A 14,704-nucleotide genomic window follows, 5' to 3' on the forward strand; every position below is an offset into this window, starting at 1 on the left:
CGTGCGTTTAAAAAAAAAACCAAAAAACCCTCAATGCAATTGTTTTTTTGCATTCACCCCCTCGCGCTCTATTATTGGTCCTAGCGAGTTTGAAATGAGGAATGGTTAAGGCACTCATTTTACTATAAAAAAATAAAAGTAAATTAATGCAATCAAGAAGGGCCCCAGCACTGCAATGAAGAAGGGCCCCAGCACTGCAAGCAACAATGGCCCCCCCTGTACAGCAGAATTAAAGATTTTACAAGGAGGTAAATTTTTTGAAATTTACAAACATTTGAACACTGGCCAAGCATGGACATTTGTAAGGTACAAATATTTGGGGGACAGTGGGCAAGCCGGACCTTTCTTCGAAGGTAAAAATATTTGTTGGAACTTGGCGTAAATGAGTGTGTGTAAGTAAAGCATCATAAAACTGAGGATTTCGTCCATGGTGAGTATTTTTTTTTTTTATCCAAAATCCCCATTTATTACCCATAGCCCAGGGGTAGTAGGAAGAGCCCTAGTGCTATAGGCACTGGCCTGGGTGTCCCTAGGGGGGTGGCCCGCTTACATTTTTCAGCGGACCACAATCACTAGGAATCCAGGCCAGCGCTGAACAGTCTGTGGGTGTTTAGTCATTATGGCCGTGGGACCCAAACTGCGTCGTCCCCCCCCCCCTGTTATAGTGCCTATCACCCCGGCTGGTTTGCCTAGTGCTGGTTCAATTAAATTAGGGGGAACCATACGTCAAATTTTTCTCACATCAATAGCCTGCCAGCACTAGGGCGAAGACTAAATAGAGTGGGGAGCAAACGATTTTGCTTTTAAAAAAAACATGATACTTTTTGGCACATTTGTGGGGTCAAATGAAGAGAGTATGTCAGAGGTTGGTGGGAGGGAATAGAACTATTTGCTTGTCAAGGAAGAGGATACAAATTCTAGTCTGATCTTATCAATCTTGTCCTTGAAATAGGAGGCAAGATCCTGGGCACTGATAGTGGACGGAGGGTTTGGGGTGGGAGGACTGAGAAGAGCTTTAAATGTCTTAAAAAGGCGTTTGGGGTTGGAAGCCTGAGCATAGATAAGAGATTGGAAGTATGTTTGTTTTGCAGTGTCCAGAGCATTTTGATAGGAGCAGTAGATAGAAGTATATGTGAAGTCGTCATTAGAGGTGCGAGTTTTACGCCAGAGACATTCTGCTTTACGGGAAAATTTTTGAAGACTTCGCGTTGCTGTAGTGTGCCACGGCTGACATCGAAGTCGACGTGTAGTATGTAGTGTCGCTGGAGCCACTTGATCAAAGGCTGTTGCTATGGTTTGGTGAAAATGAGGTACTGCCATCTCAGGGGAGGAGAATGTAGAGATAGGGGATAGAAGGTGTTGGAGAGAGGTGGAAAATTGTTGAATATTAATAGAATTAAGATTTCTGCGGGTATGAGGAGGCTTGGTAGAGTTAGACAGAGTGGTTAGAGCACTGGGGGTGAGCGTGTAGCTGCTAAAAGTGATGATCCGAGAGAGGGAAGGGTGCGTTAAGAAAGTTAGAAAGTGTATCCCTCTTGGACTTCTCTCCAACTAACAATGGATCTAGTCACCTCTTTCCTTTTCTCTCTCATTTCTCACTCCTTTCCTCCTCTATGCATTCTCTTTCCTTCTTCCTCTTTGTATAAAAACTTTGGGCCACTTGTTACTACTAAAATTATAAGTTTGATTGACTTAATAACTTCACATGTTCTATGCTGGTTGTTGATATTGTTACTTTCTGACTATTTTTGTTAACAGTATGTACTTTGTCATTCGCTCTTGGTTGTTATCATGACTTTGCAAAAATAAAACTTTAAAAAAACAAAAAAAAGAAAGTTAGAAAGTGAGCATAGTCTAGAGAAAACAAGATCAAGGCAATGGCCATCCTGATGAGTAGATGATTCAATCCACTGCGAGAGGTCAAGTGAGAAGGTTAGAGAGAGTAGTTTGGAAGCAGCTTTGGAAGGTGGGTTATCAATAGGGATGTTGAAATCACCCATGATGATGGTGGGGATGTCTGAAGATAAGAAGTGAGGGAGCCATGCAGAAAAATCCTCAATAAATTGTTGGTGTGCTCCAGGGGGACGATAGATCACCGCAACACGTAGAGAGAATGGATTAAAAATGCAATCCAGGTGTTGTGAAACCACAAGTTCCAGCATGCCCTGCCAGCAATTGGATGGCTACGTACTGGCAAAGCATGCTGGGGCTTGTATTTTTATAATAGCCCAAGAGTCACATGTTGGCCAGGCCTGCAGTAGACAATGTAGATGGTCAAGTCTATCAGCAGCTTACAGTCTGCAATTACCAAAACAGAAACATTTTTTGTACGGACACCTTCACATACTGTATGTCTTGTGGCCGACATGCAGCACATTCACACCACTGTCAATGTATGAACAACACATGTATAACATTGTGTGGTATAAGGGTCCCTGATCCCCACTCTGGTCCACATTCCAATACTAAAATTTTTGCATGCACATTAATAAGTGGACAAGGAGAAGTGGCCAAAGACGTAAAAAAATCCCTATATTGGCAGTATTCATGCACCCATGCGGTGGTGTACACATTGCATTAGAATGGCTTTCCCAGGTTATGTGTGGACAGTGTCAAAGGACAATTTACATGCACAGAAAACAATGTAACTTTTTATGGTGCCAATTCTATGTTTACGCTGTATCTTTGGAATGCTTTTATTATTTCATTCCAATACAACAAAAATGTGGAAAGAAAATGTGCAGTCATCCCACTGGTTTTAGCGTATCCTAAAACTTCAACTGACCAAATCCTTATATTAAAACTCTAGGTTATTTCAGAATTGTAGGCCACTGCACAGAAATACAACACATTACCACTCTAAAGTGTTTTCTGAAGAAAAAGACCAACAGAATTGTTGTTAGAACACTCACATGTTGGACTCTTCTTTATAAGGGGGCACTTCAGAAGGCTTCACAACTGGATTATGAATTCCTGCAGAGTTCTAAATGGTGTAAAGGAGAGGGAAAAACAAGTAAATAAAAGGGGGAACAACAGATGAACCCAAAACAGAAAACATGAATATGTATTTAACATTATACCTAAACACTTTACTCATCTTCGAGCTATCTCCTGGTAAAGCTTGCTGGGGTTTGTAGTTTCACAACACCTAGACAGCCACGGGATGTCCATGCCTGACCGTGATAAACGCACAGTCGCACAAAACTGTTGAGATGTTTTGGACTCACTAGCACTTAATCACAATATATCATCCCTTCAACAAAAACATTTATTGTGCTATGAGTAAATACTAGTGAGTGCAAAAATGTCAGCAATGTGCTGTAACACAGGTTTTATGTGATCCACTTCAAACACTTATCTCAGGAAGGACTTTATTCCTTTTTATATCTCACAATGAAACGTTATACAATACTCTTTGGACATTGCTCAAAATAAAGAAATAAAGCCAAGTAGACCTTTCAAGTGGTTATGAAATAATTTGTTACCTGACATTTGGCAAGTGATAAGGGGTCAGCATCTGATGTCACCTGATTTAAAATCTGTGAATCCCTCAGAGGCTGCACAGAAAGATCTAAGGGAATGAGAAGAAAGGTCACATATTAAAATTCAATTAGAAAAGTCAACACAGATAAACTTGAGGCAAACCATGTTCTGAAAATAGGAATATAAAGTAAAAGGGAGGAGTATACATTTATATATCCATTTATACATACAATAAATAGCGAAATATATAGTGATGGGCAACAGGCGACGGCCCCCCAAGCTTACACCTGTGGACACCAGCTACTTCCCGCTATATCGTCTCATTTGTTTGCTATAGATTGTAAATGCCTGCCAATATGTTCTTAGAAATAGGTGCATTATTTTAACATATTACTGAAACTTACTGTAATGTGTGGTACTTTTGAAGGTTAAAGGCCCACACTATATGGCCGCTGAAGTGTATCAGGTTGCCCATCACCTGATGCATAGCCTATATAAAATTGTATTTTAGGCTTACTGGTATAAAACCGAGTCAGGCAAAGGTGTTAAGTAAAATAGTAATGTATCTTAACCTGGTGTAGTCTACAGAAATTGGAAGCCGTTGTGGAACTACATTTCTCAGCATGCCGAGCCACAGCTTGTAGTTCAAACAACAGCTCGGAATGCCTGAAACCGAGAAAGACAAAAGCACAAACAGTGCAGGAGCTTCCAGCTCAGAGCAGTCGTATTGTGTTAGACAACAACAAATGTGCATAAGGAATATGTAGTATAAAACAGCTCTGGGGTCTGCAACATTAGCAATGTAGTTTTCTTATTGTTCTTTCAGTTAAGACATCAAAAAAGGATTCACTTTTTATTACCGTTCATTGTTTTAAGTTTGCATTCCATAATTGACAGATAAAAATATATTTTGATTCATTGATAAAACATCATACAGGGCAACTAAACTTTACCTCGATCTGGTGGATTCTTTTCAGAAATCCTCATTTGAAATGCTCTGTATTACCAAAAAAACAGAAGAGAAAAGCTGCAATAAGCAATGTAGACAGCAATATAATTGTGAAAGATCATTAATAGTGAAACAGTATTTAAATGAGCTAATAAAAAAAACAAAAAGTTACAAAACGGTGTATCAGATGTTACAACATGGAATTAATAGCCAATTTCAATATTTCCTGCAGTGGGAAATCATGCAGATTTGTGATCATATTCAAAGGGGCAGTTTTTTTTTCCTTTTTTTGTCCTCCTAATCATAAAAGTCAGTACAAGATGAGAGATAGAGAGCTAGTACTTGCTATAAACACACAACAAGGAAAAAGAAAGAGAAAACTAGGTCTGTATAAACCTGTATTTGAGGGATTAAATTAAACCACTTTTACTCACACCTACACCCTCTGTCAGTCTTATAGATTTTTGTCCAGATATATAGACAGGTGGAATAGAGGGAGAGATAAACGAAAAGCTCCAACTTTACGTAGATTAAATGCTCATCAGAGCCGAAGATAAATCCCACAATAGGACAATCACACAATACATAAAATAGGAGACTACAAAACACTAAGCACTAGCAGGTGTACATAAGTGGAAAGAAAATGTAGAGTTTCTTTACATGTAAACTATGCACAGAACAAATCTGGTGCCATACAATATACATGAATGGACCTAGACTAGTTATATGGACAAAGTGGTAAGGCATGCTAGTGGCTGATGAACTAGAACCGGTAACAGAAGGAATGCGCCAAAGGAACCAGCAAGAGGATACCTATTTGTACAATAATAGCACAGCTTGAACAACTGGACCCATAAAAGTCAATAATATACCATTCATTTAACAACAACACATTTTAAGAGACCCGATTGTTCTTATAGTGCATCCGATACCATTCAATAAATTTAGATGGCCACACTGCAATTCCAGGCTAGCAGCAATGATAAAATAAGAAGTCTGCTGCAGAGAGTAAGGATGCAACTCCAAATTTTATAACAGTTTACTCCAATTTCTAAAAGATGCATTATCGAAACACTGCAGTTGAAACAGCAAATGTACATGCTGAAAGGCACAACCCTCACAGTACAACCTTTGCATCTCGTAGACAGTCGGAAGTCATTTGCATCTGCAATGACAATTCTATGCATCCCATGTCTAGCACCAACAAGTCAGTCAGTATTTAAAAAGGGAAACTGGGTCTGGCAACTGGCTGCCAGCAACCTAATTTTAAAGTCCCAGGATACTGGGCACCAAGAATATCTCCACACCTGGCATATATAGAAAATAGACTTTCTTATGCACGTATAAAAATAAATGGACTTAGACTGTATGCACACTAAATATCCAATAAATGTGTTGGCATGTATACAAGTTCATTTGAGAACGGACTCCACAGAAATATCAGACAGTCCTTTGGGCTCAAATTTGAATGCAGATAACCAATTTGCTGAATTTAATCATAATAAAACTAAATACTACAATGTTTAAATACACCTACAGCAAGCCAGTCAATCACTCAAAAGTAAATCGGCAGTCAAACCTCCCTACACTCACTTGTAGCTCAGCCCAACAATTAAACGAGAAAATTACCCTGGGGAAAATACTGGCGGTTATCAAGGTATAAAAAAACCCTCTAAGGCCCAGGTTCCGGTTGACTTCACTGTGGCCTACTATAAACTATTCTCCCAGACCTTGGTCCCCCCCACCTCTGGACCCTGTTCAATGCGGTCTTACATGGTGTCCCTTTCCCTAAATCGATGTTAGAAGCGCGCATCGTAGTCATACATAAGGAGGGAAAGGACCCTAGTGATAGGACGGTAGCTTGCACAATCTCCCTGCTTAATGTAGATTTTAAGATATACGCAAAAATCCTGGACACCTGTCTGAACAATATCCTTCCGGACCTGATTCACTATGGCCAGGGGACATTTATGGCAGGCTGTCAAGCTAGGGATAATACCCGGCGTACGATAGACTTAGTCCAAATAATCAACCAGAGACGTCATCCGTCCATATTGGTTTCCCTGGACGTCGAGAAAGCAATCGACCGGATTTCTTGGGACTTCATGTTTCAAAGGTGTATGGCTTCTCGGCTGAATTTCTGACAGGGGTATCTGCTCTTTACGATTCTCCCACAGCTAGGGTTTTAGGCAACGGCTATTTATCTGAGGCTTTCTCCCTCTCTAACGGGACGAGACAGGGCTGCCCCTTGTCGCCCCTAGTTTTTGCGCTAGTTATAGAGTCATTGGCAGACAGCTATGATAGCGGGTGTGGAGGTGGGCCCCCGGGAATTTTAGGTCTCTCTATTTTCAGTAGTCTCTGCCTGCTCTCTATAGACTCATGGATGAGTATGGCCTCCTACAGTCTTCCTTTGCTTTACGCTGGCAGACAAACAACATCAAATATCTGATAATCTACATTACCTCTTTATACGATAGGAGAAGGGGGAAATTTTCCCGATATAATCTGACTAAAATCAAACAAAGACTAAGGAACTTGGAGGAGCTATATCATATCGTGGCTGGGGAGGATCATCGATGTTAAGATGAACCTGATCCCTAAACTTCTGTACCTTTTTCAGACTTTCCCAGTAAAAGTACCTGTGTTTCGGGACTTGCATTCCTCATTCCTTAAATTTGTATGCCATGGCAAGTCCCCTCAAATCTCTGTAGCAGTGCTCAAGAAACCCAGGGCTGTGGGAGGTAGGGGGTTTCCAGATATCAAGCTCCATTACTTGGCACCCCATTTATCTCAGGTCATGGTTACCTATGTTCCCCGTCAGACTATAGCCTGGGTAGACTTGGACTTTACTGAGGTCCCTTCCTTGGCATCCCTTTGAGGCCTCCCTAACAGACAGACCACCAGAGGCCTCCAATCTCTTAAATTTTGCCTGTCACTACGAGACTCCTGTCGGGTCAAGAAAAAATTGTCCTCTCTCATTACACCCCTGACTCCCCTCTGGGGCAATCCATGTTTCAATCCCGGTAACTCCTCATAGCAGTTCAAGCATTGGCTACAAGCGGGAATACAGGTATTGTCGAACCTGTTTGTCAATAGAAGATGGGCTTCTATGTCAGATCTTTGCCGTAAGTTTGAACCTTTTCGCCCGCTTTTCTTTAAATATTTCCAGGTTTGGCACTTCGCTATGTCCTTGCCCCCCCTTGAAGCTCTCCCGACCCTTTTTTGAGCAGGTGTTTACACACCCCATTAACTAAAGGGTTGATTTCTGGGATTTACAATGGGCTTATAGAGACCATTTTCAACGCACAAGGCAGGCATGAGTGGGAATGGGAAAAGGACCTGGCCCCCCAACCTCCAGATGACTCTTGTTAGGAGGGAGAAACCCCATAAATTCGATAAGGTGTGGACCGCGTGGCTCTTGCAAGCAAGCCGTAGTTGCCTATCCACTTCGGCCCCCCCTCAAGTAATTGGAACATAATGTTTGGGCCGCCTCTGGATCCCCAAGGCTGGGTGCGGTGCATGGCGAGTAAGAATCTTGTCCTTGTTGATGTTTGATTTTTAATTATATGAGACACTTTGTCCCCAGACGTGTTGCACATATCTAGAGACATATATAATCAGTGTTGCACATATTGTGCGTAGCAAAATCCTTGATGCTACTGGTGCCTTTCCAACTCCCCCCCTCCCTTCCTCATTTCTGATCCTTTACTCTTTCCAGGCTTCACATGAATATAATACATAAAAAACTTAGAGGAAACATCTTGTACATTCATAATTCTTTTCGAGTATTATGCGGTTTGTATTTTTCCTGTTGTCTCCGCCTTTAAATAATTTTAGGAAAAAGTAAAGCGGCAGCCAAACACTTAAGTTTAATTAAGGCCCACAGAGAACACAAGGTGCATATAACAATGGGAGAGTACATCATTATGTCTTGAACAACTGATAACTAACAATAAGTACTGCACAAAATATATCTGAACACAAGTATATAAAAAAAAAAAAAACACAAGAAGGTAAACAACTGTAAGGTAGCTCAAAATAAGACAGGAGAGAAAGGACAGGAAACACCAGGGCGTATATTTACTAACTTTTGGGTTTCAAAAAGTGGAGATGTTGACTATGGGAACCAATCAGATTCTAGCTGTCATTTTGTATGCACTATATAAATGGAAGCTAGAATCTGATTGGTTGCTATAGTCACCATCTCCACTTTTCAAACCTGCAGATTAGTATATATATACTCCCAGGTCTATTATGCACAAAGACAAGTTCACAGCATTAATGGTCAAGTACACAAACCTAATAGCAAATATGATATACAAATAGGCTATACACCAGAAATGGTATCACAAAAAATAAAGCAACAAATACTAAGCATGTAAAAAACATTTGCTATAGCTCATGGCATATAACAAAGCAACTCAAGGAATGGAAGAACATACTGCAAAGCCTATGCACCTAGTGTATATAGTACCCATGTAAATTACAGCACCAAAAATCAAAATATTGGAATATTGTGCACATAAAACAAAATAACCAAATGTAATGTACTTAGTGGTAAATGGTATGTGTGTACAAAAGAGCACACAAAGCCAAATACTGTGAGGTTTGTGTTTCTATAACAAAAGTAAACACTTAAAAGGAGCTGAATGATCATATAAACATTCATATAGTGTGATCTTATGTTTGTATCTGTAGGCAACATATAGAGCACAAACACAAAATGTGTGGAGAGTTGAAGGACCACAGTGTACAGTAAACAAATGCAAATGTTCATAAAATATGGTCTGGGTGCGAGAGATAGCAGACAAGCGTGCAACATGTTATGTTATATCTGGAACGTGTATGCAGGCAATACATTTCACCCAAATATTAAGAAACCAGAGGCAGGAGGTGTGCAAATATAAGTAGGTAAGTATGTATGGGCAGAATACTTTACTACTGTTTCATGCAAGAGTTAGCTATATAGAATGTGTGCAGATAACGTGTATAGTCTGTAGAGAATACCTAAACAATGGAAGGTAAAAAGTAGTACACTCAAATAAACAAAGAGGATTTAAATGTGAAATAATGCATTACATTATCAGCGTCACTAGAAGAACTCTAGGTAAACTCCCCGCACTGCTAAGTGGAAATGAGTCATTAGGACTAATTGGATGGATGCACTAGTTATACATTTGAAGAGAGCAGTGGATTCCTGGGGCCCGAGTACTGGAGAATCAAAAAAATACCCATACAAAAAAAAGTGAGCTTTTAGGTTACTGAAAATGGCTCTACACTCTAACCTGTAGTAATTATCCAGGAGATCCTTAGGCTCTGCGCTATTTTCAAAAGCTTTATGGTAGCGCACACTTGCATTGTGCAGATCACCCTTAGCTTCCAGCTGCTGAGCCCAGATTACATGCAGAGGAGCAGAATGGTTACCTATGCCTTGGTTACACAGGTACTCAAAAAACTGTATAGGATCTTCGATAGTTTCAGCCTGCAGAAGGGGACAAAAGAGGCTGTCAGTGAGAAAAATAAAATAAATAGAGACTTTTTGTACAAAAACCATGAGCACATCAGCACGGGTAACTCACAAATCGGAGGCAGTATTTGAGGTATCGCTCATCATTGCAGTATCTCTTGTCCCCTATAAAGTTCTGAATTAAACGTTCCAACAAAGTCATAATGTTCCGTTTTTCTTGTGGCGGAAGAGCCTCTTCGGCCCAAAGAACATACCTGAAAAGAGATAATATACGGCTGTGATGGCTATTGCTCTTGTGCATAAACCTTTAATGGAGGTTTCCATTTTAAAAATGATTTTTACTAAACAATTCCCTTACAGTACTGTGTAAGTTATATGTACGTGCCAGGATATTACTAAATACAGTGCATGGTGGGGGTACCAGGGCAATGACCACCATAAAAGTACTATGACTGACAAGACAATTTATTTATTTGAATTGATTTTAAAATGGAAACCCCTGTAAGCCTTTATCACATGTATACAAAATATTGATATATTGACAGCTGACCTGTCCCATAGATCCAGAGGGTCATCTCCATTATATCCCTGAATGTGCGCTTCAAACATTCTGCAAAAACAAAATACACATAATGATTTATTCATAATATCTCAACCTTATTAGTAGAATTCAACTACTAACGAAACACAAAATTGCAGCCAATGCTCTATGATGAACGTCTAACTCAGGCCTGTCCAACCTGCGGCCCTCCAGATGTTGTGAAACTACAAGTCCCAGCATGTCCTTCCAGCTATCAACTGGTTGTCTACCGGCAAAGCATGCTGGGGCTTGTAGTTTCACAACACCTGGAGGGCCGCAGGTTGGACAGGCCTGGGCTAACTGGTTGGACAGACATGGTTTTTTTGCTAGGTTCAAATTTATAAGGTGAGAAAAAAAGTAATCTAATCTTCCCAGTTGAGGGAGATGATGTTGGAACTGACATTTAACCAGAGCAGTCATGTAGTAATGTAAGCTCAAAAAGTCAAGCAAATCTGTATCCTAACATTGTGTCTAATTAACATGCATGTTTAAATAGAACTTGCATATATAAAAAGCAATAAAAACCAAAGATAGTATACACCAGCGGTTCCCAAAGTGTGCGCCGCGGCTCCCAGGGGTGCCGCGGCGCTGTGACTGGGGTGCCGCGACCAGCCAGAGGGAAAAGAAAAAAAAAGAAAAAACACTTACTGCAGGAGAGAGAAGGATGCTGGATCCTGGCGCCGTGCGGATTGGTAAGTGTTTTTTCTTTTTTTTTTCTTTTCCCTCTGGCTGGCCGCGGCGGAGGGGGGTCAGTGTGACTAAGGGGGGGGGTCAGAGTGGCTAAGGGGGAGGGGTCAGAGTAGTGGCCAAGTGAGAGAGAAGCATAGAGAAAGTGGCAGAGTGAGAGTGGGGCAGAGTGGTGGCAGAGTGAGAGAGGGTGGCAGAGGCAAAGTGAGAGGGGGGGCAGAGTGAGAAGGGGCAGCGGGGACAGAGTGAAAGGGCAGCATGAGAGGGGGCAGCGTGAGAGGGGGCAGCGTGAGAGGGGGCAGCTGAGAGGGGGCAGCGTGAGAGGGGGCAGCGTGAGAGGGGGCAGCGTGAGAGGGGGCAGCGTGAGAGGGGGCAGCGTGAGAGGGGGCAGCGTGAGAGGGGGCAGCGTGAGAGGGGGCAGCGTGAGAGGGGGCAGCGTGAGAGGGGGCAGCGTGAGAGGGGGCAGCGTGAGAGGGGGCAGCGTGAGAGGGGGCAGCGTGAGAGGGGGCAGCGTGAGAGGGGGCAGCGTGAGAGAGGGCAGCGTGAGAGAGGGCAGAGGGGCAGCGTGAGAGAGGGCAGAGGGGCAGCGTGAGAGAGGGCAGAGGGGCAGCGTGAGAGAGGGCAGAGGGGCAGCGTGAGAGAGGGCAGAGGGGCAGCGTGAGAGAGGGCAGAGGGGCAGCGTGAGAGAGGGCAGAGGGGCAGCGTGAGAGAGGGCAGAGGGGCAGCGTGAGAGAGGGCAGAGGGGCAGCGTGAGAGAGGGCAGAGGGGCAGCGTGAGAGAGGGCAGAGGGGCAGCGTGAGAGAGGGCAGAGGGGCAGCGTGAGAGAGGGCAGAGGGGCAGCGTGAGAGAGGGCAGAGGGGCAGCGTGAGAGAGGGCAGAGGGGCAGCGTGAGAGAGGGCAGAGGGGCAGCGTGAGAGAGGGCAGAGGGGCAGCGTGAGAGAGGGCAGAGGGGCAGCGTGAGAGAGGGCAGAGGGGCAGCGTGAGAGAGGGCAGAGGGGCAGCGTGAGAGAGGGCAGAGGGGCAGCGTGAGAGAGGGCAGAGGGGCAGCGTGAGAGAGGGCAGAGGGGCAGCGTGAGAGAGGGCAGAGGGGCAGCGTGAGAGAGGGCAGAGGGGCAGCGTGAGAGAGGGCAGAGGGGCAGCGTGAGAGAGGGCAGAGGGGCAGCGTGAGAGAGGGCAGAGTGAGAGGGCAGACGGGGCAGCATGAGAGGGGGCAGAGTGTGTGGAGATGAAGGAGGTCACAGTGTGAGTTAGTTGTCAATTATTCTTTGACAGAAATATAATTGAAAAAAATATATAAAAATATTATTTTTTCCTTGGATCTATGCGTATTATTTTTGCTTACAACTAAATAATTATTTCTGTCCTGACCTAAATACTTATTATGTTTTTTTGACCCAACTACTTATAAAACAGGACTGCTCTGTAATTATTTTGGAGGGGTGCCTTGAAAAAATTATGGAGACTCTAAGGGTGCCGCGAACTGCAAAAGTTTGGGAACCACTGGTATACACTGATCAGTGTTACCATGGCTTTTAAGGTAGCTTTCTTAAAAAATACAATTTAATTAACCATTTCCATCCCCCACAGACACAATCTTCTATAATTGTCACTACAATTATTTGGCTGATGAGATACAAAAAGGTGAAATGATAAGAGATTGCATGTCTGTTATTCTTGCATTACTGGCAATGCCTAGATGCATAAGTCTACCAATACAGATTTTGCAACAACAAATTATTCCCCCAGGAGAGGACATAATGTTACATGTAAATGATCTGACTTAGGTTTACAAATAGGGCCATTATCTTTTTCCTTGTAATAGGATAGTTCAACAAATGAAGATGCTTTGATGCTTTGGATATCTAAGCAGTGGTTTTATTGTCTCACTGGAAAAGTCTCTAGGTGCCACCTATTGAGTTGCTATAAAATGTGAGGAAATTATGCAATATTACAGAAAAGTTCACTGTTAATTATCCAGATTTTTTTATACATATTTTTTATTATTAAAAAGGTCAATTCACAACAGGTCCTCTTTAAGAACTCAGTATTGGGGATGAACAAAATAAAGTAGAATTCTGGAACAAGGATCTTCAAAGGAACCAACAAGATTAGCATCCATTGATATCAACAGAAGAGACTCTCCAAAATTTGCCACGCTCAACACGGCGTTAATTCTATTAACGTTAATGCAGTCATTTTAACCCTGATTTCTGATCGCAGCTCTGTGTGCTGCGCTCAAAAACCAGGGCACTATTACCATAATATCAGTAAAAGTACACAGGCCGCGTTATTTTCAGAAGTAACGCGGCTTATTGAATTCCCCCCATAGACTGATTTTACAATAACAAATTCCTCTCTAGTAATACAATAAGATTTTACATCTAACAATTTAGAAGACAATGTTTAGACCAGGTTTGTCCAACCTGCGGCCCTCCAGGTGTTGTGAAACTACAAGCCCCAGCATGCTTTGCTGGTAGATAGCCAGTTGATAGCTGGAAGGGCATGCTGGGACTTGTAGTTTCATAAAACTTCTGGAGGGCCGCAGGTTGGACAGGCCTGGTTTAGACATTAGGTATGTTGTATTATTGCCTTGTATTACTTGTGATGATGTCAAAGTGAGGATTACTGCAGTATTGTTCCTACAGATTATTAATTGGTTGCACTACTTTCTCACAATCCTGACTGAAAATACACTGAAACAGTACTCTGCACAAATTTAATAGAGGGAGTATATGAGAACTCTAATTTAACGACGTATTACAGTACTGAACTTGCAATTTTGATACGTGGATCAGTTTACTACATGTACAGCTTATTTGTGGGATTTATAAACAATGTACTAAACTAAAGTTTTATCTATCAGTGTTCAGATGGAAAACGATTTTCATACGATTGCTAAAATAAGAATAATTTACTGAAAGGCTAATAGGAACATATCATGTACTTCCAACAGAGCTGGTATGGGAACTACCCTATAAATACTTTAAAGTACGCACGTGTCGGATCATATTAATATCATATACTGTAGTGAAACGTCGGCAGCCTGTGGCTCTCCAGCTGCTACGCCAGCAGGTCTACCTGCGGTGGTGTGGGACTACAAGTGCCAGCATGCCCGGCTGCTGCATCCAGAAATATTGAGAAAGTACGTGCAATCATGTGTGCCATTAACAACCGTACATCCAATTTCTTATTTACACAGAGAAGCGGTCACTTACTGCACGCAGCTCTGTATATCCATGTCTGCTCGGCGGTCCTGGCCGTGTTGATCCGCTGCACTACGCCCGGCCTCTCACCATTACACACACACACACACTCCTCCTTGTTCTTTCAAATTATCCGCGCAAGTGCGAGTTCAAATTCTTCTGCTACCATAGGTCTACGAGCTTTTACTTTCAGCCAATTGGATTCAAATTAAAATAGGGCGGAAGTGAACGCTATTGCGGGGAAACAGACAACGATAAAGAAAAAATAAATTCAAATAAACGTAATCACCATGCGCCGCCATGTTTGTTAAGGGCAACTGTTATCTTATTTTTTC

At 42.3% G+C, this 14,704-nt stretch overlaps 1 protein-coding gene across 2 annotated transcripts in view; it reads right to left on the bottom strand.

Moving 5' to 3' along the window:
- The window catches only part of BUB1 (BUB1 mitotic checkpoint serine/threonine kinase), a 52,852-nt gene extending 38,369 nt beyond the window's left edge, over window positions 1-14,483 (bottom strand). For both annotated transcript variants that reach the window (XM_075203750.1, XM_075203749.1), the window contains exons 1-7: window positions 14,382-14,483; window positions 10,450-10,509; window positions 10,012-10,153; window positions 9,718-9,914; window positions 4,437-4,480; window positions 3,486-3,571; window positions 2,913-2,983 (exon numbers count right to left, since the gene is read on the bottom strand). In XM_075203750.1, the coding sequence (XP_075059851.1) occupies window positions 2,913-2,983; window positions 3,486-3,571; window positions 4,437-4,480; window positions 9,718-9,914; window positions 10,012-10,153; window positions 10,450-10,509; window positions 14,382-14,404 (623 nt within the window). In that variant the 5' untranslated portion in view covers window positions 14,405-14,483. The remainder of the gene's footprint in view (window positions 1-2,912; window positions 2,984-3,485; window positions 3,572-4,436; window positions 4,481-9,717; window positions 9,915-10,011; window positions 10,154-10,449; window positions 10,510-14,381) is intronic.
- Between the last annotated feature and the right edge of the window lie 221 nt (window positions 14,484-14,704).

The sequence above is a fragment of the Mixophyes fleayi genome, chromosome 3 (genome assembly GCF_038048845.1).
Source record: "Mixophyes fleayi isolate aMixFle1 chromosome 3, aMixFle1.hap1, whole genome shotgun sequence".
Classification (NCBI taxonomy): Eukaryota; Metazoa; Chordata; class Amphibia; order Anura; family Limnodynastidae; genus Mixophyes; species Mixophyes fleayi.